General features: G+C 32.7%; 2 protein-coding genes across 3 annotated transcripts in view; both read right to left on the bottom strand.

Annotated features, from left to right (window-relative positions):
- Window positions 1-109: 109 nt before the first annotated feature.
- Window positions 110-6,165, bottom strand: LOC111716234 (glutamate-gated chloride channel). The gene is made up of 9 exons (XM_023491675.1): window positions 6,059-6,165; window positions 4,239-4,319; window positions 3,119-3,190; window positions 2,310-2,394; window positions 1,628-1,678; window positions 1,525-1,566; window positions 1,218-1,275; window positions 526-587; window positions 110-190 (listed from the first exon to the last, which is right to left on the bottom strand). The coding sequence occupies exons 1-9, from the start codon at window positions 6,124-6,126 to the stop codon at window positions 110-112; spliced, it is 600 nt and encodes a 199-aa protein (XP_023347443.1). The 5' UTR covers window positions 6,127-6,165.
- A 2,622-nt stretch (window positions 6,166-8,787) lies between these two features.
- The window catches only part of LOC111716317 (uncharacterized), a 26,194-nt gene continuing 10,639 nt past the window's right edge, over window positions 8,788-24,342 (bottom strand). For both annotated transcript variants that reach the window (XM_023491759.1, XM_023491765.1), the window contains 14 exons: window positions 23,716-23,796; window positions 23,190-23,261; window positions 22,820-22,888; window positions 21,927-21,981; window positions 21,491-21,545; window positions 20,257-20,414; window positions 19,888-19,927; window positions 18,309-18,511; window positions 15,658-15,898; window positions 14,906-15,396; window positions 13,035-13,069; window positions 12,138-12,192; window positions 10,770-11,982; window positions 8,788-10,521 (listed from right to left, as the gene is read on the bottom strand). In XM_023491759.1, coding sequence (XP_023347527.1) covers window positions 10,449-10,521; window positions 10,770-11,982; window positions 12,138-12,192; window positions 13,035-13,069; window positions 14,906-15,396; window positions 15,658-15,898; window positions 18,309-18,511; window positions 19,888-19,927; window positions 20,257-20,414; window positions 21,491-21,545; window positions 21,927-21,981; window positions 22,820-22,888; window positions 23,190-23,261; window positions 23,716-23,796 — 2,841 coding nt within the window. In that variant the 3' untranslated portion in view covers window positions 8,788-10,448. The remainder of the gene's footprint in view (window positions 10,522-10,769; window positions 11,983-12,137; window positions 12,193-13,034; window positions 13,070-14,905; window positions 15,397-15,657; window positions 15,899-18,308; window positions 18,512-19,887; window positions 19,928-20,256; window positions 20,415-21,490; window positions 21,546-21,926; window positions 21,982-22,819; window positions 22,889-23,189; window positions 23,262-23,715; window positions 23,797-24,342) is intronic.

The raw sequence follows: 24,342 nt of genomic DNA, 5'->3' as shown, positions 1-24,342 counted from the left end.
CGTGAAATATTTTCAACCTTGACTGTTTCCTTTCAGAAAATTCAAGGTCTCTATGTGCAGAATCAGATTTTTGGGGAGTAGTAATTTTCCCTTTTTCTATTGCTTCAAATTATTTAATTATTATAATGATGATGATATCACAAAGCACTACAGTTCTAATTCGGTAATGATAGTTCACTATTCCATTGCTCTGAACAAAAATTATAATTTAGTTGAAAGCAGAAAAATGTGTGATTAACATCAACTTTGTTCTTTGTACTAAAAAAGTGTCACTAGAATTTTTTATTTTTGCAATTGATAAACTTTAATAAAATTTTTAAGACACTTTTTCAGTAAGTTTCCTAAGATTGTTTTTAAATCCACATTTTAAAATAATATTTTATATACGAGAAATATTCTGTCTTCTGGTTAACACTTTAGGATAATATAATGAATAATAATAAATGATGCTAAATACATTTAAACTAAAAGATTTAAAAATGTCGCAATAGATTTTAAACTCTTATTATAAATCTATTCTTTCACCTGAATTCTGATGTAAACGGAGTCTCGTGTCATGGTCATAAGATCACTATTAACTTCATTTTCTAAATAAAATATTTTGGATAATTTTGCAGTCTTTGGAATAAGACATTTTAAACTACCTACTTGAAACTTTCTCTTCAAATAAAATCAAATATCAAATATTCGTCTCAAAAAGGGTATATATGGTAAACTTACATGTTAAGAACGTATTTATGTTGCATTTTTGCAAAGGATTTGATGTGAGTCTTTGCCAAAAACTGTTATTTTTAAATCCCTTTTCTTTGCATGGCAATATCGTAGTCCTCAGATATTTCGAACTTTGAGTCAATTAATCTAAGTTTAAAATATTTAAGGTTTTAACCATTATATTACAAAGTTATTGGGAATAGAAAATTTATGTTTGTAGCAAAGACTCAATTCCTTTATCTTAGTTTTCTTCTTTTTTGCAAATATATTGATATATTTTGATAAATAAATTGCTTAATATGGAACACTTTAAGATTAGGGTTATTATTGAAGACGACGGTTCAGGGAGAGTAAAGTGGGATATTTTGAATTTCACTTGTCTGCATTACTGAGCTATTCACTGTGCATAAGTAAAAACAATTGTTGCTCAAAATCGCGCGGATCAGAATTACGATTGTGAACCCTGCAAGAAATGTGGAGAGTTATCTAAATTAATTAAAACTTACCAATAAAAATATTCGGAGTCCAAATATGGTCTGCAAACCATGTTTCTCCCTCCATATACTGAAAAATTTAACTGCTTTAACCACTTTTTGGTTGTAAATCAAAACGCCAATTAATTGCACTGATTTCATATAGAGACCCTTAGAGGTTGAAACTTTTGGTTGAGATTGCCAAAAAATGGAAACTTTTGAAATGGTGAATTTTCAGATTATTGTGATGTTAATTTCAATCTCTTTAAGAGCGTTTAAAGCATCTGATCGAACAAATTTCAAAAATCCAGAAACTATTTAATCCTATAAAAACATGTACCTCGATATTTGTTGAAACATTTGCAAAGCTTAGTTTTTTATCCTAAATAAAAAAATATTATTTTTTAAATTTTGATAATAATAGAATTCAAATGTTTGCCCACCTGCCATTTTTGTCTAATTAACAGATGTGCTTCAAACTCAAGCTGTTGGGCCTGAAAAGATAAAATGATAATAACAATGTTGGTTGTGCCTGAAAAGATAATATGATAATAACAATGTTGGTTGTGCCTGAAAAGATAATATGATAATAACAATGTTGGGTACGCTTTGACTGGGGTGCACTTTATAAAATTTGCAACCCCCTTCCCCTGGGCTTCTCCCCTTTCTTTAGCTATAGCTTTTTCCTTGATTTAATTGTTTATACATATGTCTTTAGTTTTGCGGTTTTGACCCTTTTCAAGTTTTAAAGAGACTGTTGCTGTAATTGATTGACTAGAGCTCGATTTTAATGAATTTAAGTTTTAATTGAGCGTCGGGTTGAAAAATTCAATACAATTCAAAGTGAAACCATCCATATTTAAGCCGTGGCTTGAATTTAAGCCGCGGCACAAATTCTTTAAATTTGGACTCAGTTAGATTCACAAGGTTTAGCTGTACTGCTGTGAATTGGACATGGCCCATCTTAAATTGAGGGTCATTTTGAATTACAATGATATGGTTTTAGGGCAAAACAATTATTAAAGGAATTGTAATGCTCCCTGAGTTTTAATTTTTTAATTTTTTAATTGATTAAATAATTCGTTTACGGAATATTAAAATAAAAAAATAAAACTAATTGATTACCCGAATATTGCCGAGGAAATAAACAAAGACACTGTTTTTAACTTCTAGAACATCATAGTTTAGTGGTCGGGTTCTGGAATCATACCTGAAAAATAATTGACATAAAACCGGTTATTCAAAATATTTTCCCGGATTTTAGTGAAGACGATATTTAATTCGCCTTTTAGTAAAATTGAAAGTGTTTGGTATTTTTAAATCAAGTTACCCCCAAAGAAAGTACTTTTATCCTTCATTTTTCCCAATTTTATTTGGCTAAAATGTTTGATTTCATATTTGAAGTATATTCCACTTTTTTTAAAGTTGAGATTAGTACTTGTTGGAAGTATAGGGTGTCCCGTGCAGAAACATGATTGATGGTAAATAGTTTTGAATGTTTTCTTTCGTGTACTGTATTAGATATTAAAAACTTGTTTCAGCTTATTTTGCTACATAAATATTTTACTCAAACATGTTTTACTTTGAAATCAATTTTACTATGATATGATTGCATATATTATTCTCTTTGTTTACAAACAACTTGACAAATTATGGAAGAAAGACATTTAAAACTATTTACCATCTGTCATGTTTCGTGGGACACCCTGTATTTTTGTTTAACAATTTTGTTATTCATTTTAAAAATAAACCTCATTAGTTTTTTGCTTAAAATTTCCTCAATTTTTGTTTACAATTTTTACAGTTTTTAACTTCAATCTTTGAATATTTTATGTTGTTTTTCTAAGCTTGTTGAAACTATTTTTGTTAAAAATTTGTTAGCTTTTTATTAAAAAGTCAAGATTTTTTTCAGAAAAATATGTTTAAAATTAAACCTTGATGAGTTGGTCAAATAATCAAATAGTTCTGCTTCTCGTCCATAGGGAAACACAAAAGAATCCTCTGCACTGAAAAATGAAATATGAACAACAATTATTAAAAACAAAAAACATTCCATAAAAAAAGCTTTTTCAATCATTTATCAAAATTTAAAAGACTCAACAACCATAAAAATTAAAATGGATAAATGACTAACCTTAAAAAGTACAGGAATATGTAAAGGACTAACCTTGAATAATGAAGGACTCAGACTTAGTAAAGGACTATTTTTTATAATCTTTTTTATAATAACGAAGGACATGGACCATGTATAGGACTAACCTTGAATAATGAAGGACTCAGACTTAGTAAAGGACTATTTTTTATAATCTTTTTTATAATAATGAAGGACATGGACCATGTATAGGAATAACCTTGAATAATGAAGGACTCAGACTTAGTAAAGGACTATTTTTTATAATCTTTTTTATAATAATGAAGGACATGGACCATGTATAGGAATAACCTTGAATAATGAAGGACTAGGACCATGTATAGGACTAACCTTGAATAATGAAGGACTAGGACCATGTATAGGATTAATATTGAATAATGTAGTACTAGGACCATGTATAGGACTAACCTTGAATAATGTAGTACTAGGACCATGTATAAGACTCACCTTGAATAATGTAGGAATAGGACCATGTATAGGACTAACCTTGAATAATGTAGGACTAGGACCATGTATAGGACTAACCTTGAATAATGTAGGACTAGGACCATGTATAGGACTTACCTTTAATAATGTAGGACTAGGACTAACCTTGAATAATGTAGGACTAGGACCATGTATAGGACTAATATTGAATAATGTAGGACTAGGACCATGTATAGGACTAGCCTTGAATAATGTAGGACTAGGACCATGTATAGGACTAACCTTGAATAATGTAAGCCTAGCACCATGTATAGGACTAATATTGAATAATGTAGGACTAGGACCATGTATAGGACTTACCTTGATAATGTAGGACTAGGACCATGTATAGAACTAACCTTGAATAATGTAGTACTAGGACCATGTATAGGACTAACTTTGAATAATGTAGGACTAGGACCATGTATAGAACTAACCTTGAATAATGTAGGACTAGAATGATTCCAAGTGTTAAGAACATGACACCAGGTCCATTGGATAAAATCATCCCTATAGGCCTGACAACATTAAACTAAAGTTTATTTCAGTTTGGTTTGAAATCATCCCTAGGCCTGACAACATTAAACTAAAGTTTATTTCAGTTTTGTTTGAAATCATCCTATAAAATAAACAAAAGTTTCAGATCTATTAAATTGGTAATCTTTGATGAAGTTGCGAGGTCTCAAAGTCGTGCCAGTTATTCCGCATAAAATGATAATACATCATAATCAGGACAGCTGAGAAAGAGGGGTTGCAAGATAAGTTGGTGCAGGGGGCAAAATCAGGTTCAACCCAGATAACAATAAGTCTAAGACGACATATAAACACTTCGGATCTCAAAATAAAATGTAAATCGAATGGTTCTAAAAAGGTTAGAAGCTCTTTGGAAAATATCTTGATTTAAACCCTACCCCTGTTAATTATATAGACAGAGATTTTCGACCCCCACACTTTCTTATAGCTTTGGCCCTAAAGTGGAGAGAGGAGATATAGGATTGGGCTGCATCATGCATGTCAGTAGTCCAACTTTACAAGGTCTATTTTGAAAAATTCAAACCGATTATTTGAATAATTCAAAATGTATAATAAATTTTATTTTATTTAATAAATATTAATTTGTGACACAGATTTTTACATTTATTTTTCGAGGATTTTTAAAATATGTAAATTTTTTAAATATAATATTTCTGGATGGACCATAAGAATCGGCAGAAATTTTCAAAATTGGAAATATCGGTTTATTTCCACACTCTTTTTAAAATTCCACGGGCAATGCTACTCAGGTGTGAGCTGTCATTGAAACTATTTTAAGACTCGAACTTCGGGATCTTTAAGTTGTCACTAATTTTCCATAGAATTGGGTTTATTAAACTGGTTTGATATTGTATTTGGCGGATTTTTATGTTTAGAACTGGCGGATTCCGGTATTTGATCAGATTAAAACTAGTTCTCCGAAAATCAAAAAAACCAAGGTCGGTTTTATTTTTATTTGGCCTATAAACTCCTTAAGTCAAGTCTAAGAGCTGCAGGCAGCTTACGTTCAAGTGACACAAGCTGTCGTCAGCTGATTCATGAGTTGTGTCGAAGATTGAACCTGAGTATTAGAATTAAGACTCGATCCGAAGCTTTTAAATTGCGGGTTCAGTTGACGACGATGTTTAAAGGAACTGGACTTTGGTGTCTTTGTTACAACGATACATACACTGTAAACCTTTGCGCCATAAAGAATAATTGAGTTATCCATGTTTATATCTTTAAAAAATTTTTTTTTTTATTATTATTTTGATTTATTTTTACAACTGACGTGTCACGTGGGCTGGAAAAACGACGATATTTTCCTCACTGTTTTAAAAAAAAGATTGAAGAAGAATTAGAAGAATGTTTTCCCTTATTTTGAAACCAAATAAGCATATGCAATACCATGCATGGTCGGTATGTTTTCTGGGGCACACTGTAGCTTTTTTTTGGATTTGAAAAATGTCCATTATATGGATTTCCTATAAAGTGTTTCAAGATTTGTATGCAATGGAAAATATTAAAAAAAAACCACCAAATACATTTTTCCAGCCATCTCTTTCTCTTTAAGGTTTGAGAAGAATTGTTGTGAATCGCGTGGACTCAATTCACTAAAACATTAAATAAATAGTATTTATCTAGCGTGGTCCCGTGGACCAAAGTGCACGAGAGAAGCATTAAACCTGTCATGTAACAGGAAACGTTTGATGTTTGACTTTAAAACTGTTCAATTTTTACTCACTGGGACTCAGTCAAGCTCTTGCTGAGAACTGAAAAATTCCGTCTTGAGTATTGGATAATCTCGGCCATAAAAAGATTAGGCTGAAAAAGGATCCAGAAAACGATTAAATGTACAATTTGTTATTTGACTTTTTCTCAATTTCTCGGGAAATGACGCAGGTCCGCTAAATAAATAGGGCCCAATAATATTTCCTTGGAAAACTCCATTTTCTCTTCTTTTCTGTTCGTGAGTACCTTTAAACCTCAAACTTATTGTCAAAATTCAAATTTTTTTTCAAAAGTATATTTTTTATCAAATTCGTTTATATTTTTAAACAAAATTCAAATGCCTTTAAAAAAAATGAGATCATAACATTTTCTGTCAAACCTGAATATATATAATTGATTTACAATGTGTAAATATCTCACCTGTATTTTTTAAATAATAAACAATAAAGTGTAATTAGGGGCAATATTAATATCTTAAAACTAGATTTACCCAGTTATTACCCGGGTCCTAACCTACCATATTTTACAATGAATTTGCAGTTTTTTGTCTGTTAACAATCCAATATAATTTCATAAAGCATTCATATTAATTAAGATATATTTCTACAGAACAAGATAAAAATTGTGATAAAAATCCCCCCCCCCCCCAAAAGAAAAAAATAGGTATCAAAATATTATAATTACAATCTACATCATTTCAAGACGAAGATTCATCTCAAAATTTGAACTGAATTATTTTTTGTGTGTTGAATATCTTGTTAATTAATATTAAATAATTTTTCAAAGCAAAGCAGTACCCTTTCAGCCTTTCAACCTTTCAACCTTTCAACCTTTCAACCTTTCAACCATTCAACCTTTCAACCTTTCAACCTTTCAACCTTTCAACCTTTCAACCTTTCAACCTTTTCAACCTTTCAACCTTTCAACCTTTCAACCTTTCAACCATTCAACCTTTCAACCTTTCAACCTTTCAACCTTTCAACCTTTCAACCATTCAACCTTTCAACCTTCCAACCGTTATATGATCAATAATGTAGAAAAAGATGTAGTTTGTAAAGTTTTAAAATCAATAATTTTTCACACTATTTTCCATTGATTGACTGTTGTATAATGTATTATACATTGTACAATTACAGTAAATATTAATCCGTGAGTACTGGTTGCCCCTTTTTAATTTGTTGTTTATCAGTGTACTGTACTGTTTACAATCTGATTAACCCAGCTCCACGCTCTTAGTTAAGATCTGTTACCCAAACAATTATCAGAATTTGGTAAATTGGGTGAGACTGTTGCACAGCCTTGGGAAGTTCTCGGGTTCTGTGCAAAAGCCTCTGTACAATAGAGGACTCACACATGTCCTCTACTTGTACATGCTAATCTCCTCCACCACCAACAACAGCGAGATAAACAACTGCAAATAATATTATCTTGTTGTATGAACTGTGCTGAAATAAATGTTCAATAGTGTAACATGTCATTTAATTATCATCACATAGCCAAACCAAATGCACTGATTAGTTTGGTAGATCTAACTCGTCTTTTTGTATAATAACCTCTTGGTACTTTATACTATATTGACCACGATTAAAATTAACCGTTTCTGGAAGAGAAATTGCGGATATATTCTCCATCTTTATCAGAAAAAGTTATTAACCCATTTTGGGCGGAAATGTTGATATTGACGTCTAACTTTGTGATACCCCTGTCTATTACAAGTTTTTGGTTTCGATAATTTCTCAATTACAATATGTCAGACTATGTAGTTTAAATAATGTCTCTAAAGGCACCACTGTACTCCCCATCATAAGTCTCTCAGAGCTAACCAAAATGCAATGATAGGTCGAAAATAAAGAAAAAAGTAAAAAAATGTATATTTTTTACTTTTTTTTCATCTTTTTTTCAACCTGTTTGATTTTTTCTGGGTTCATATTTAGTGAATTTTTATTTTACTTTGATATTTGATCATATTAGTCAGTATAAGCTAGGTTTTCATTGTTTTGTAAAACGTGTTCAATGAAGAATTTTGTCTCTTAGAAACGCAGAAAAAATAATAAGGTTTTTTTTGTACGTGTCTCAGGGATACAGAAAATTTGCCTTAAAATGTTTGTTTTTCTGTTATAAATATATGTTCAAACGTAGAAATTGTTTAGAAATTGAGCCAATTCGGAGGAAAAAATGCTCTCGCTTCAAGGTTATGATGCAAGGAAAGGTAATTACAGTTGCGTATACTCTGCGTACATATTGAAACCAGTTCTCTCTGGGCGGAATTTGTAAACAAGAATAGAGGCATCAGTGTTCGTTTTTCGTTTAGTATCAGAGTAGGTTAAAAGCATTAAATTTTGATAATTTTGATAATTCACATAATAGTTTCCTATGACCAGAATATTTCATTGATTTTTTATGTAAAAGATGGATCCCATGTCATTCTTGTGTTTACATTACCGCCCAGAGACAAAAGATGCGTACACCTCTGAAATAACTTTCCTTGCATTATAACATTGCTCTCGCCTATAATGGGCACCGCTATGAATTAAGAATAGAAGTTCACTTTAAATGTCGTCCGTACAATGTCCAATTTAACATTTTGTTGAAACTACGATTTCTGCAGAAACTATAAATTTTAATTGAGAAATACTAAATGGGAAAAATTAAGCTGAAAATGTTTTAAGCATTTAAAAAGGAATATTCCATAAATCGCGACAAAGGAAATTATTTCTATTTTATTGTTTAAACGAAAAATAATTTACACATATAATTTATATTTATATTCTTTTCTCAAGTATCTACAAGTATCTTACTAGATAAATTCTTACAAAAAAATGATAAAAATAAGTTAGAAACCTTTGCAAATTCTGTTTAGACTTTCAAAGAGCCAGGTTGCCATTTAGAGTGTTTATCGTCTCAAGGTTGCTTTATCCAGGCCATAAATATGTAGACATTTAATTTGACTAGAACTGAAAGAGATAGAAGCACAGGAATTGATTGAACTAAAAGGGTTAACGTGTAGCTATGGATTGATTGAAATAAAATGAATAAAAAGCAGCTCAGGGAAGGATAGGGTTGAAAGGGTTAAAGAGCAGCTATACGGATGGATTGGGCTTAAAAGGTAAAAGAGTAGCAGGGGATGGATTGGGCTGAAAGGGTTAAAGAGCAGCTAGCGATGGATTGGATTGAAAGGGTTAAAGAACAGCTCAGGGATGTATTGTGCTGAGTGCTCAGTGATTGAAAGGGTTGAAAGGGTGAAAGAGCAGCTAGCGATGGATTGGGTTGAAATGGTTAAAAAGCAGCTAGGGAAAGATCGGGTTAAAATGGTTACAGAGCAGCTAGGGATGGATTGTGCTGAAAGAGCTAAAAAGTAGCTGTGGGATAGATAGGGTTAAAAGGGTTAGCGAGCATCTACAGGGATGGATTGGGCTAAAAAGGTAAAAGAGTAGCAGGGGATGGATTGGGCTGAAAGGGTTAAAGAGCAGCTAGCGATGGATTGGGTTGAAAGGGTTAAAGAACAGCTAAGGGATGTATTTTGCTGAGTGCTCAGTGATTGAAAGGGTTGAAAGGGTGAAAGAGCAGCTAGCGATGGATTGGGTTGAAATGGTTAAAAGCAGCTAGGGAAAGATCGGGTTAAAATGGTTACAGAGCAGCTAGGGATGGATTGTGCTGAAAGAGCTAAAAAGTAGCTGTGGGATAGATAGGGTTAAAAGGGTTAACGAGCATCTACAGGGATGGATCTTAAAAAGTAAAAGAGCAACAGGGGATGGATTGGGCTGAGAGGGTTAAAGAGCAACTATGGATAGATTTGGCTGAAAGAATTAAAGAGCAGCTATGGATGGATTGGGCTGAAAGGGTTAAAGAGCAGCTCAGAGAAGGATAGGATTGAAGGGGTTCAAGAGCAGCTAGCGATGGATTGAGTTGAAAGGGTTAAAGAGCAGATTAGGGATGCTTTTGTGCTGAAAGGGTTAAATTTAACAGCTTAGTGATTGATAGGGTTGAAAGGGTGAAACAGCAGCTAGCGATGGATTGGGTTGAAAGGGTTAAAAAGCAGCTCGGGAAAGATGGGGTTAAAATGGTTAAAGAGTAGCTAGAGATGGATTGGACTGAAAGGATTACAGAGCAGCTCAGGGAAGGATTGGGCTGAAAGGATTAAAGAGCAACTAGGGATGGATTGGGCTGAAAGGATTAAAGAGCAACTATGGATGGATTGGACTGAAAGGATTAAAGATCAACTATGGATGGATTGGGCTGAAAGTATTAAAGAGCAACTATGGATGGATTGGGCTGAAAGTATCAAAGAGCAGCTATGGATGGATTGGGATGAAAGTATTAAAGAGCAACTATTGATGGATTGGGCTGAAAGGGTTAAAGAGCAGCTTATAAGGAATAAATTGGGCTGAATATGTTTAAATGATCTATCTTCGGTTGAATTTAAGTGCTGGATCAGGCCTGAATACTGGCATTGGACTTGTATTTACTACTCCAGATCTAAAATGAAAGTATTTTAAATGAAATTGTCATTTTTATATATTGTTATGATTTAAGGGAACTTTCAATTTTTATTTCAAGTTACCCCCTTTTCATGTCTGATTCACAATGTTTTAAACATAGATTTTTTATCTGTCGAAGTCTGACAATTTCCTTTGTTGCTTTTGCTGCATAAATCCCCATGTCATTTATATAGAGACCCCAGATGTTTTAGTTTTGTGTCTCTTGAAGTTAGTTGGTTAGTTTACCTTGTACTCCATAGCCCGAATATTCCAAGGTTAACTATACCAGAACTAATCACATTCTGCAACTCCTCTTGAGTCCTGGGTTTCTTCAGATCATCTTCTGTCTTGATCTTCTTCATTTTCTCGACAATCGTATTCATCTTGATCACTTTCTTTTGCTTATCCTCAGGATCAATATTTGGTTGTTCCTTCTCTAATGTATCTTCCATCAAGTCAATTTTATCATCAAATGCTGATGAATTTGTCTTTAAAGATTCGTTTGATGATGATTTCGTTAACAATGTGGTTGATTTGGTTGTTGATGTTGATGTTGATGATGATGATGACATGGAGGACGATGAGGATTCAGATGTAGTAAATTCTGTTGAAGTAGATAATGATGACGGTGACATTGATTTAGATGACGTGGAAAATGATGCAGTAGTGATTGCCAATGAGTTCGGTGTAGATATAGAAGATGCAGTAGTTACAGATGTTTCAGTTAAAGATTCAGATATCAACAAGGATTCTAAAGTTGATGTAACTGTTGTCAGAATTCTAGCAGCGGTTATATTTGTAATTTCTGCAACGGTTATTGTTGAAGTTCTGGCAGCAGTTGTTGTTTGAGTTCCTGCAGCGGTTGAGGTCTGAATTCCATCAGTGGCAGTTATCGAAGCTCCAGAATCAGTGGTTGTTGAAGCTCCAGAATCAGTGGTTGTCGAAGCTCCAAAAGCAGTTGTTGTCTGAGATCCTGTCATGGTTGTTATAGTTGTTCCTGCCGCGTTCGTAAGAAGAGTTCCTGCTGGGGTGTTTGTCAAAGTTCCTGCCCCAGTGGTTTCCAGAGTTCCTGCCACAGTAGTTTCCGGAGTTCCTACCCCAGTGGTTTCCGGAGTTCCTGCCACAGTAGTTTCCGGAGTTCCTACCTCAGTGGTTTCCGGAGTTCCTGCCACAGTAGTTTCCGGAGTTCCTACCTCAGTGGTTTCCGGAGTTCCTGCCACGGTAGTTTCCGGAGTTCCTACCTCAGTGGTTTCCGGAGTTCCTGCCACAGTAGTTTCCGGAGTTCCTACCGCAGTGGTTTCCGGAGTTCCTACAACAGTGGTTTCCGGAGTTCCTACGACAGTAGTTTCCAGAGTTCCTGCTGCAATTGTTAGAGGAGTGTCTGCTGCAGTTCCTGCTGGAGTTGTCTGAGGTGTATTTCTACCTGTTGTAAGTGGAGTATAATCAGTTGTTGTTGTTTCTGTAAAAAAACAAATTATTTTGATATATAATAATGATAATAGCAATAAAAATTATTATTGTAATAATAATAAGTAGTCATAATGATAATAATAATAATAGTAATATTAATAACAATATAAATATTTGTAACAATGATAATGACAATGATTTAACCTCTTTCATTCAGCAGTTGCAGTATAAACTCGCGTTCTGAAGGATTAATTTCAATCTGTCATCAAACATATCAATTTAATAAAAACAAATGAATTCGGTTTGAATCGCAGATTCTCTGTACGATAGGGTACATGTCCGAACATAACTCAGGATTTCCTTGACTGACTGATCTGCCTCAAATTTTGATTCCTGGGGAACTCAGCAGAACCACGGGAATATGCTTCGCTTGGTTTAAAAACTGAGTGGGTTGATCGTTATTGAGAAAGTTAAGTTTTCATGCAAGCAAAGCTGGGTCCAGTTAATTAATAAAATAAATTGCAGCTGAATCAATTTTGTTCTTTTTAATTCTGAAATCTTATGAATCAATAATCAAAATGAATAAATAAATTCTTATCTCTACATTTATTTGGCAAAACTGTGAATTTAATAGACTCACAGCAGGGGAGGACAGATTTTTTTATATGGGGAAAGAGAATTTTTTCTTTAAATATTATTAATGTTTAATTAAATGAATAAGGTATGAGGAAATATTATATAAATAAGATAAGTTGTCAGAGTTATAAATAGACTTTGTTAAACTGAACATGATTTGCAATAAAGAAATAGCATGAATCTGACTAGAGTCAAGGCAGGGCGCTCCAAAATTTATAATTCATATATAATGAAATATTGAAATATCGAAAACTTTTTTCAAACAAATTTTGACAAATTTTTTACAAATATTTGTTTGATCAAACTTTAATCATACAATATGTAAAATGCACATATTTATGCTTTAAACTAGAAAACAAAAGGACAATGACATCCAAATTTAGTTTAAACAATTTTAGGACATCTTGCTTTGATGGCATAAGGTCACGGTTTGAGGGCGTTTGCAAAATTATGATATATCGATTCCTGAGTGGGTTTTGAGCCTCTCCTATCCCCCGTTCCTGAACAAAGATCAGTAAAGAATCAAAGACTTGTCTTTAAAAGATGTACATTCAAGAAAACAAATATTTTTTTTTGATCATAGACATAATTACTGATGGACATCGATAAGAGGACCGTTTTTAAACAGTAAAGAGGCTCTACGGGATTTCAGATTTTAAAAATCGCATGCTTGACAAGTCAGCTTTTAGTTCACTTATAACTGTGCCAAATTTTTAATCCGCCTAAAGATATTAACTGAACCGAGTTTTGACCAGAGAAAAAACATATCAGGATGTAATCTCGAGAATACAATATTGCACATTCTTGTGGACTAGTTTAAACGTCAAAACACCCAAACTGTTTTAAATTGAACTTAAGAATGATGCCCATCACTTATCAGTATTAATGTCTTTGGAAAGAATTAGAATGTTGCCCATCCCTGTATTTGGAAAGGGGGGAGAGTTGTTGACAGAAAATGTAAAGAAAAATAATGTTACGTTTTACTAAAATGTAAGTTAACAGAGTTTTAAAAAAATGTATCTTTTAAAAAAAATTTTACAAGAACTTATTTAATTCTAAATTTCTATGTTCTAACTGTTCGTCAACAATATTTGCATTTCGTTAACGACTGATCGTTAAAGATTTTTCACTCGTTCATTTTTTATCTTTATAATAGTATCTTTCAGGGGGGGGGGATACAGTGATAATCATAAAACTCCGGAAAAAAGACTACTTTTAGACTAAATTTATGGCTGAAACTGGTCCAATGAACATGAGACACATCAATATTATTGCAATATGGATTTAGAAAGCTTTTTGTAATTTTGAAAAGATTTGTATTGTTTTTTTTCCGGGGCATCTTGTAAATATAAAACAAAGTCTTTGGCCAATAATTAGATGCAAACAACTAATCATATTCGCAATGTTGAAAACCTTGCAAAAGGAGTGGCGGAAGGTCAAGATGTGCAATTTTGCAAGAAGATGCGTATTATCGCTTGTTTGTACATCAAGTTAGATTAACTCTTTGTACACTGCCAATTTTTTGTTTAGCGGTTAAATAAAAATTATATGAATAAACTTAACACTTTGCAATTTTAAATCATATTTGCAATGCACGGAAAGCATTAAAGTTAACGATTTAATAACGTAATTCTTTTGAACTATTAATTGTATTCAATTAAATTTGCAGATTGCACAAAAAGAATAAAGTTTGTTGCAGTTTTAAAAAAACAGACAAATCTGCAAACTGTAAAATGTAGATTATCCTTAAATAATACCTCAAACTAATTCAATTCGGTTCAAGGTTGGACACATTTTGTGTTCAGTGAAACTAAAGAATCAAACACAACAAAATATTTTCATGCAGTAATTTTATAGATCTTTTTAATTTTTAACAAGACGCACCTTGAAATTTGTTTAAAAATCAAAAAGTTTAAAAAGGTTTGTCATCTCTTGCTTCAATCTAACCTTGCAAGGACAAAAACACTTCTAGTAATTATCATTTTAAAATTATAGTTTTCATTTGTCCAATTTGAAGTTATTCTTCATTTTAAATGTACCATCAACAATTTATCTTTTTACCCTGTATTTTATAATAAGAACAAATGACTTTTAAGAATTCTATTTCAAGCATTTAAAACAGAAATAGCATCTTCGGCTGCAGTTCAACCCATAATACTTAAAGATGCCATTTTTAATCGTTGCAAGGCACTTTTGTAAACGCCAGGGACCAAATTTAATGAATTTAAGCTGGGTCGCTGAACCAGCTGGTGCCTGGTGGTAGTTCAGCCTCCTCAATTCCTTAAATTCGGTTCCGGGTCACTTAGATTTATAAGGAGCGTCTTTTTTTGCTTTACCTTTTCCTGGGCCAGATTTCTTTGGAAGATTTTTAAACACATTCGGTATATTCGTCACAGAGGATTCATTCGGTATATCCGTCACAGAGGATTCATCTGATTCAACAGATATTTCAGCTTTTATAGGCCCAACAGTATTAGTAGGTTTATCCAATTCAGCAAGAACGTCAGATTCAGCAAGAACGTCAGATTCATCATGTTCAACTGTTCCTTTGAGTTTAGAACCTTTATCATGGACTATCTCTGTAACTGTACCCTTGACGTCTTGGACTAAGGCATCTTCAATCTCTTTTCTTTGCTGCGCTATAACGTCTCGATCATATTCAATATCATTGTAAACGTAGTAATCACTGTCTTCATCTAATCCCAGTGGAAGATTATTGCCAGTGTCCGGGATAAAAGTATCTTTAATGTCATCATTAGAAGCATCTGTTTGTTCGTGCATTTGCTCTTTCTCAGTTCTCACTACTTTAGAACCAATAAACAGAGGACTAAAGAAAACTAAAGAGTGAATTATGCAAATGTAGTTTAAGGGGCAGAAACTACATACAGTAATGAAGTATTTCTGCTGATAATGTATACAGGTTTTCGTATTTGTAACTGTTAAGACGGACATCTTTATGTGTTGTAAGTCTAGAGGTGAAGTATCGTATATCTTGAACGATAATTCACGACACAAAAATTATGACTGCAAGGTAAATTTTTCAGAGATCTTATAAAATTTTGAATAATTAGAACTTTAGTTTTCATTCCTAAATACTGGGACTTTTACTGTTGTAGTTTTCCCCCATTGACCTCGACGAAACGGATTTTTTCTTCTTCCCCTCCCCGCTTGTTCAATTCGTTCATCACTTCCGAAGATATCATTTCTATCCTCCCTCCAGCTGGGTTCAGTTCTGTCCTCTCTTGAACTTGGTTCGGTTGGAATTTTTTGAAATATTTCCTCCTCAAACAGATCCAGAGCCACAGGAATATTATTCAACCCAAACTCTCCTAAACATTAAAATATTTAAAGGGACTGTCCGCTTAATTTCAAGTGACCTTTTTTATAAAAAGAGGGGCATCTCCGATTCTTATTTGTCCGCAGAAACACTTAATTTAGTTTTCAATTTGTTTTTATAGTTCATAATAGATGTGACGTCATCCACGTAAGTTCACAAAGTACGCTTACGTACAATCTAATTTTACTAATTTTTACACAAAATTTAAGATAGATTCATTGAGTTCTCTGTCGTCGATCAGACAGTCCACAGTACCAAGGGGTACCATACCATTGTGAATCGGGGAATGGAAGGTCAAATGAAATTACGCTTACAGTCCCTTTAAATCTTATTTATACGCTTACAGCCCCTTTAAATCTTATTTATACGCTTGCAGTCCCTTTAAATTTTATTTATACGCTTACAGTCCCTTTAAATCTTATTTATACGCTTGCAGTCTTTTTAAATCTAATGTATTCGCTTACAGTCCCTTTAAAATGTCACATGAAATTATGCTTACAGCTCCTTTAAATTTTATTTATACGCTTACAGTCCCTTTAAATCTTATGTATGCGCTTACAGTCCCTTAAAATTTTATTTATACGCTTACAGTCCCTTTAAATCTTATTTATACGCTTACAGTCCCTTTAAATCTTATTTATACGCTTACAGTCCCTTTAAATCTTATTTATACGCTTACAGTCCCTTTAAAAGGTTACGTTAAATTACGCTAACAGTTCCATTAAATTTTATTTATACGCTTACAGACCCTTTAAATCTTATGTATACACTTACAGTCCCTTTAAATCTTACTTATACGCCTACAGTCCCTTTAAAAGGTTACGTTAAATTACGCTTACAGTTCCATTAAATTTTATTTATACGCTTACAGTCCCTTTAAATCTTATTTATGCAATTATACGTCCCTTTAAATCTTATTTATGTGCGCACTTATAATCCCCTTAAATCTTATTTATATGTGAAAATCGGTAAACATTTTTCCTCCTGACGTACAAGGTGTCACACTCCCACACCGTATTGGATTGTTTATATAACTCTAAATTAAGATGGAAAGGACTAATTAGAAAATTTTAAAGAATGAAACATTTTGGCGTTAAAGCTTGGAGATATGATACCATATGGGATGCTCTGTATGTGCATGTTAAATAATGTGTGGTGTAAATGGGATGTAAATGGGGTGCAAATGGGGTGCAAATGGGCACCCCGGACTAACCAGAGTGAGCAGCATTCTGTTTCTTCTATTTAAAATGTGTTTTGGTCTATAATTCAACAATCTTTTACTTTACGGATTTGTTTATTCTTTACATTTTCATTCAAAATGCATATGCCGACAAAAAATATTTAAGAAAAAAGGCTTAAAAATTATGTTTAATGGGTAAAATTTTAATCGAAAGTCACAGCTTTCTGGAATATTGACAAAACCGTTAAATCCACGTGCATGGGGTGCAATGGGATGCAATGGCCGTGCAAATGGGATGTAAATGGGGTGCAATGGGGTGCAAATGGGATGTAAATGGGATGCAAATGGGGTGCAATGGGGTGCAAATGGGGTGTAAATGGGGTGTAAATGTGGTGCAAATGTGGTGTAAGTGGGGTGTAAATGGGGTGTAAATGCCGCAGACTAATCCGAAGGTTAAAGATTTTTGTTGAGAGGCCTGGAAGTAATTTGTAATCAAGGTTAAAAATCAAGTTTTTGTGGAGGAACATTGAGGAAGCATAGTAACAGTTTACCATGCTCGGCTTACTTAATACAGGGTTTCAACTCTTACAACAGACCTCCAACTCTCGTTTTTAAATTACATTATTTTTAAAATGACGATATTTCAATGGAAGCTTAGTGTTGAGAAGAATTTTCCTAAATTGTTTTAATTGATGGTCTCTGATATACTCATGAATTGATATTTAACCCAGGATTGTAATTTGTAGATGACACGACCCATATTTATATTCGTTTAAAGGAACTGTAGGCGTAAAGTGACGTGTCCGATTCACAATCAGTACCCTTTAAACCTTTTACTGATCAAGGTTTTAAAGGACTTTTCCACATTTTGATTCAAAATCACTTGTAACTGTTGATAACTTTGTTTGTCAGCTGTTTTATATCTGACAAATACAAATATCTACTTTCCAGTGCAGAAAAATATTTACATTGAATTTGTTAAATCGCAACGGACATGGAATATTCTGAATTTTTCAAAGAAAGTCAGCTGCGCGTTAAGTTTACGTTGTACGCTAGCGTGCACTCCAGTTGTCTGGCAATTCAAACACCGTTGTAGAGATACAAACACAGAGGTCTCCGCCTTCTATGATTTAAATGGTACCGTTGTAAATCGGACATTCCCCCGAATTCATGTCAGGTTACTTGAAATTACGAATACAGTCTTTTTAAATCAATGGTTTACCTTCCAGAAAATCACTGTCAGCCCCGACAGATCTAAAAGTTTCCTTTAATGTCGGATTGGGAGTCGGTCTAGTTCTAGATTTATTTTCTAGATGCCGAGTGTTTGCTTTAACTTTATCCGCGATAATCTGAATTGGATTTCTGTTTCTTGGGTCTATATTGATCAGCCTTCTACCAGCTGCATCTCGATGTTTAGAATTTCTTCTAAAAATGTTCACAACATTTTTTTCATATTTTCACTCGGCTTATGCTACAATCTTTAGAACTTTTAAAACACTGAAGAGATTTTTTTTCTCAGGGTACTCAAGGTTTCTTAAAAAAATTCATCCCATTTGGTACAGTCGTTGGGCCTGCCATGGCTAAACTATATATAATATGTGCGACTAGACTAGCTGAAGTTGGCCGTTGAATTTAAAAAAAAATATTTTTTCAGACAATGTTAACCGGCCCACGTACTCCGGGGTTCCCTTCAAAACTTCAGCCAATTTGGTCCAGCCATTTGGCCATACATAGCTAACAGATAAAGCTTTATTATACACTTATCTCAAACAAAACCTTACTAAATTGACATATTTTAGAAAAAAATACTAGGTATTTCGATAATTTGGAATATGGTTTCGAAAATTAATAATAATCTGTTTATAATTTTCGGAAATAATGCTCGAATTTTGTTTTTTTTTGTCGTTTTCGTTCTAGTTAAAACATTGAGTATTAAATTAAATTTAAACTTATAAATCGTCATTTAAAACTTCAAAAAATTCATAAAATGATTATACAAATAAGTATTTATAAATTTTAAATGAAGACGACAAAATATTCTAGAAATTATTTTAGAAAATCTATAAAGGCAAAATCACTTTCATTCATTCTGCCATTTTTTCGATTAGAACATATAAAGAGGTAACTCTGTCCAGCTTGATGTATGTATAAATAGACTAGTACACAAGGTTAAAATGCAAGGAAAGTTAACTGCAGTTGCGTATAACTCTGTGAACATATTGAAAGAAGTCTTTCTGGGCGGAATTTGTAAACAAGAATAGATGCATTAGTGTTTGTTAAGTATTCGAGGAGGATAAAAACATTTAATTTTGATAATTTTGATAATTCACTTAATAGATTCTTTTGACCAAAATATTTCATTGATTTTTATGTTAAAGATGGATCCCATGTCAAGCTCTGACATCTGTCTTGTGTTTGCATTACCGCCCATGAGACAGTACACTGCAGTACAAAAGATGGGTACACCTCAGAAATAACTTTCCTTGCATTATGACCTTGCTCTTCCATCAATAATTTGTACCTCTTGTACTTTAAAAATATCTAAACACTCCTCTTGTAAAAATATCATATAATCGAAAATAATCAAAATGGATATTTTATTGCTCCTTAATCAGTCAAAGCTTTCGTGTTCGATCCACCGCTGTGAATTGAACATGAAATTTGAATGATAATCTATTGATAAATAGTCACTTAAATTACGACTACGGTCCCATTATGCTCTAAACACGCACCCCTGACCCTCTAGTAAAAGTAAATATGCTCAAAAATATTGAGGGTTCAATCATAAAAATGTTATTTTCCTTCCAAAGCCCGAAGGAGGAATAAATGAAGGGAATGGCTCTAAATCAAAAACTAGATTAAAATTTGACTGAAATCTAAATTTTGAAAACTCTAAATCTCTGGGAACAAAAATAAAAATGACCCTCAGTATTTCTATATATTTGTACATTTATTTCAGAAAATATGACAACATGGGCTGTATTACGATTTAAATAGGGTTGAAAGACAATTTATTATATTTTTATTTGCTCACAGATATTTTACTTTGATTTTGAAGAATGGCACTTTGACTTCTTGGTTTTATTCCAGAGACAACAAATAATAGAAATAATTCGGGTCAATAAACAAACAAACGTTGTTGACTTTTTATAAATTAATCTAGAATATTCCTGGCGTGGTCTCTGGAATGAAAATAAAGGAGTCAGTTGAATCAAACTCCTCTGTTGATGTTTCATCGTTCAGATCTCCAGTGTCGAGTATGTCTTGAACACCAATACCACCGTCAGATTCGGTTTGTGTTGAATACTCGTCATATTCTTCGGATTCACTGGACAAACAACACAGTAAATATATATATCTATATATGTATATACTTTGCTTGTCTGTTTGTTTATCTGTATGTATCCAATCAACGTTAAAACGGCTGAGCCGATCCGGCCCAAATTTTTTGTGGGATCTTACGTGGGACCGGAACGAAGGTTGGTAAAATTGGCCTCAAGCAAAATTCAATTTTCATTAAATTTTCAAAACATTTTTAAAATCCACGAAAATTTTTTATGAAATCCGCGAATTTTTGTTGTTGTTTTGTTTTACAATGTACACAAAGAGAAAATGTTCACAATTGAAATAGAAGATGGGTGTGAAGCGCCCTAAAAGCCTAGTATTTGTATACTTTTTTTGTAACCCATAAACGTCAAAACGGTTGAACCGATATGATTTGGCCCAAATTTTGTGTGGGACCTCAGAGAAGGTTTATTTGTAACATTTTGAAAAGTAACGAAAAAAAATTGAAATCCGCAAAACTTTTATTTTTCATTTATCTTAGAGAAAATGCTGAAAGATTGTAAACAATTAAAAAATGAAAATGAAGCTAGATAAAACAAGTCTAAAACATTTTCTATTGTTTATTTATATTGTTTATATGTTATATATATATATATATATAAATTTTTGGAGTGGGATAAAAATTAGAGTACAATGGTACCCATAAAAATGTGAAATAGGAACACCACTGTTGGGCTCAAATTATGATTTTAAATAGTCCTAAGAACATAAACCAGTTGTGCAGTGAATACTTTTCAGTTGTTTTTTACGCTATTATAAAACGTTTTGCTTTTAAACACGAAAAACTAATATTACTTAACTTTAGTTAGATTTCTTTATCAAATGCAGTCCTCTTATTCCACAGATTTATGGACCTCACTGTAGGAAGTGCGTTTTTTCGATAAGAACTTAAAATTATCCAAATGGAATATTTCTAATTTAGAAAACTCGCAAATACATTTAAAATCTGCAAAACTATTATTTTTTCATAAAATTGAACCAAGATAAAAATGATCCTCCCTCCGACCCCCCCCCCCCTTCCTCCCATCACCAAACCATGTAATGCAACTATTTATATACCTTTTGTAATCATAGCTGAATATGTCGTCGTAGTAATCATACAATACATCAGAATCTACAATAAGGAAACTGATTACTAGTTTTGTATTATACTTTTCTCAACGTTTTATCTTCACAACCTGGTCTCGTAGCTAGACCTTTTAAATTATTAATTTTTCTGGATCAAATAATCAGTTTCTTCCATGTCAAAACATGTCTAATATGTTTTTGAATATCGAATTGTGGTTTAATCATGATAAAAGATAAATTCATTCAATTGAAATTAATCAAATAATAAAAACTTTAGTTAAAATAAAATTAGTCTAACCTCTTGTTTAATTATTAAAAGAGAATTAAACTTTTAAAATGAGCTCTTAATTATAAGCTACTTAAATCACTTAAGCTATTAATAAAATTGATAAAATTTTATTGTTCTTAATTTGCTTTTAAAAATTACCTTTTGAATTTTGTTCAATTTTTAAAGATGATCTTGGTTCCTCTTTAATACTGGCCTGGCATAAAAAGATTTTTGATTGATTTTTAATTGTTTCATTAACCCTATTCAGGTCTGGTTTACCCAAATAGTCTGGGCGGGCCCCTGGGACCCCCCCACCCTCTATTTCCTTATTGTGATACAAATATATAAAATTTGATACACTTTTGGAAAGCCCTCGGGCTCTACTTAAATAATCTGCAAAACTAGATTTTAAATATTCATTGCAATTTCAAGTTATTAAGCAAAAAATGTGCAAAACATAAAGTAAGCGAAATATGATAAATTTTGCATTTTTGAAAAGCCCGTACCACGGCAAATTCAAGTAAGCAAAAATATTTGCAAAATTTTCAAAACTAAATTTCTATGCAAAGAAAAGTGAAAATGTTCGAATTCTCTTCAAAGGCATCTGTGCAAAAAACTATGCAAAATTTCGTTACAAAAATTGTGCAATCTGCTTCCTTTTGTTCAAGGCTTTCCAAAGAGCAATAAAAAGTCAAAATCCCAAAACAGGAAGTAGGTCTAATTATAGATTTAGGTGGGAAACGGTAAAATAATGCATTCAGGCAGAATGTCTGCATTAGGACTCAGGCAGTAGGTATAAAAGCCCCGCTTTGATACTAAATTGTGTGGTGGAATGTGTTAGTTAGAAAAGTAAAAACTAATACTTGTTATCTCCAAAAAAACGTCAGGAAAAGGGTTTAACTATAATTAATCGAATATTAAGGCAATCAGAATTTGTTAGATATTCCTATCATTCTGTTCAGAATTTAGAATTTTTTCGTCAGTTTAAAAACAAAATGCTGTGGTTTTTTTTGATAATGTAAGTTACTGTTTTTGTGTTCAATTTGTTTCACCTCAGTTGTTGATGAACTAAAAGTTCTCGGGGTAAACAATGCAGGGTTCTGAGCAGGTCTTCCAGTAGCCTAGACAATCAATTTCACAGTCAATAATTATAAATACAACAAAATAAATAAATAATAAAAATAAGTTTTTTCATTCCCTTATTCATTAATCTTTGTTAAGTGAGGATTATGATTATGATATAATTGGGACTTTTTTACAAAACTTTTTATTTTCAGGTTTTTTTCCAGAAAGTTTTTTTCGGTGTCTTCCTTACATAGATTAAAAAACGGCAGATTTCATTTTTTTCGGCTTAATTCCCCTCTATACTTATCTCTTTGTAGTGTGTGTCCCTAGATAAAGCCTGAAATTAGATTTGAGTACCTGAGGACGGTTTTCAAAAGATCTATCTAGTTCCAGGTCTAGAGAGGAAATATCATATCCAACATCTGGATCCTGGATACAAATATAGATTAGAGAGGAAATATCATATCCAACATCTGGATCGGATACAAATATAGATTAGAGAGAAGATATCATATCCAACATCTGGATCTTGGATACAAATATAGATTAGAGAGGAAATATCATATCCAACATCTGGATCATGGATACAAATATAGATTAGAGAGAAGATATCCTGGAGGTAGCATAGGCTAAGAAAATTCGATTTTTTTCAAATCAAATCTAATAAACGTGTTCAAAGTGATTTCAAAATTCAGCGTGCAACGCCGGGCACTTGAGTTAGTTTTATGAACATTGATTTAAAAAAAGTGTGTCCAAAGGTTTTTATCTCCTTTTGAAAAAAAATTTAAGAATACTACTTTTAAATACGTTAAGAAAATTTATTATTACAGAAAAAAGTTAACAAAAATCGAATTTCAAATAATAATAAGATTAAAAGTGAGACCTGTGAGCAAGCAAGGGCAGACCAGTATCTTCCATCTCTTGAAGACCATGTAGTGTCCGAGTAGCACCCACTCTTAGGGTCCTACCAATATCCAGGTTTAACCACAGTGAATGAGACGAAAAAGACGACCCAAAACTCTTTAAATATGACGATTTGAATGTTAGATTTGGTTTCTGAATCCAATAATGATTTACATATTTACAAATGTATGCTAAAGGTTTCAATAAACTCCGTACAGTCGTCTTTGTATATTAATGAAAATAAAGGGATACCAACCAAACTTTGAATTAAGAAGACGACATTTAGGCACTTTAATTGTGTGTATTATTGTTGCTTGAAAATCAACCGTTTTACATGGAAATGGGTCTCTGGTACAAGTTCTAAGATTAAGTTAAATTAGACTATTTAGAGTCATGAATGTTTCAATTGACTCTCTCTTGACAGAATTGCGCATGTCCGATTCACAACGCTAACCTTGAAAGCTTTGTATGAATTTGTTCCTGTGTGTATGGTTCACATTTTATCTTAGAAAAGAAACATTTTACTTTTTTGAGAATTTGAAATTAATTAAAAACTATTTTAAAAAGGCCAAATTTTTAGTAGACAAATAAGCACCCCCCCCCCCCC

Source organism: Eurytemora carolleeae, unplaced genomic scaffold (genome assembly GCF_000591075.1).
Source record: "Eurytemora carolleeae unplaced genomic scaffold, Eaff_2.0 scaffold24, whole genome shotgun sequence".
Classification (NCBI taxonomy): domain Eukaryota; kingdom Metazoa; phylum Arthropoda; class Copepoda; order Calanoida; family Temoridae; genus Eurytemora; species Eurytemora carolleeae.
This window is presented reverse-complemented; position numbering and strand designations above follow the sequence as displayed.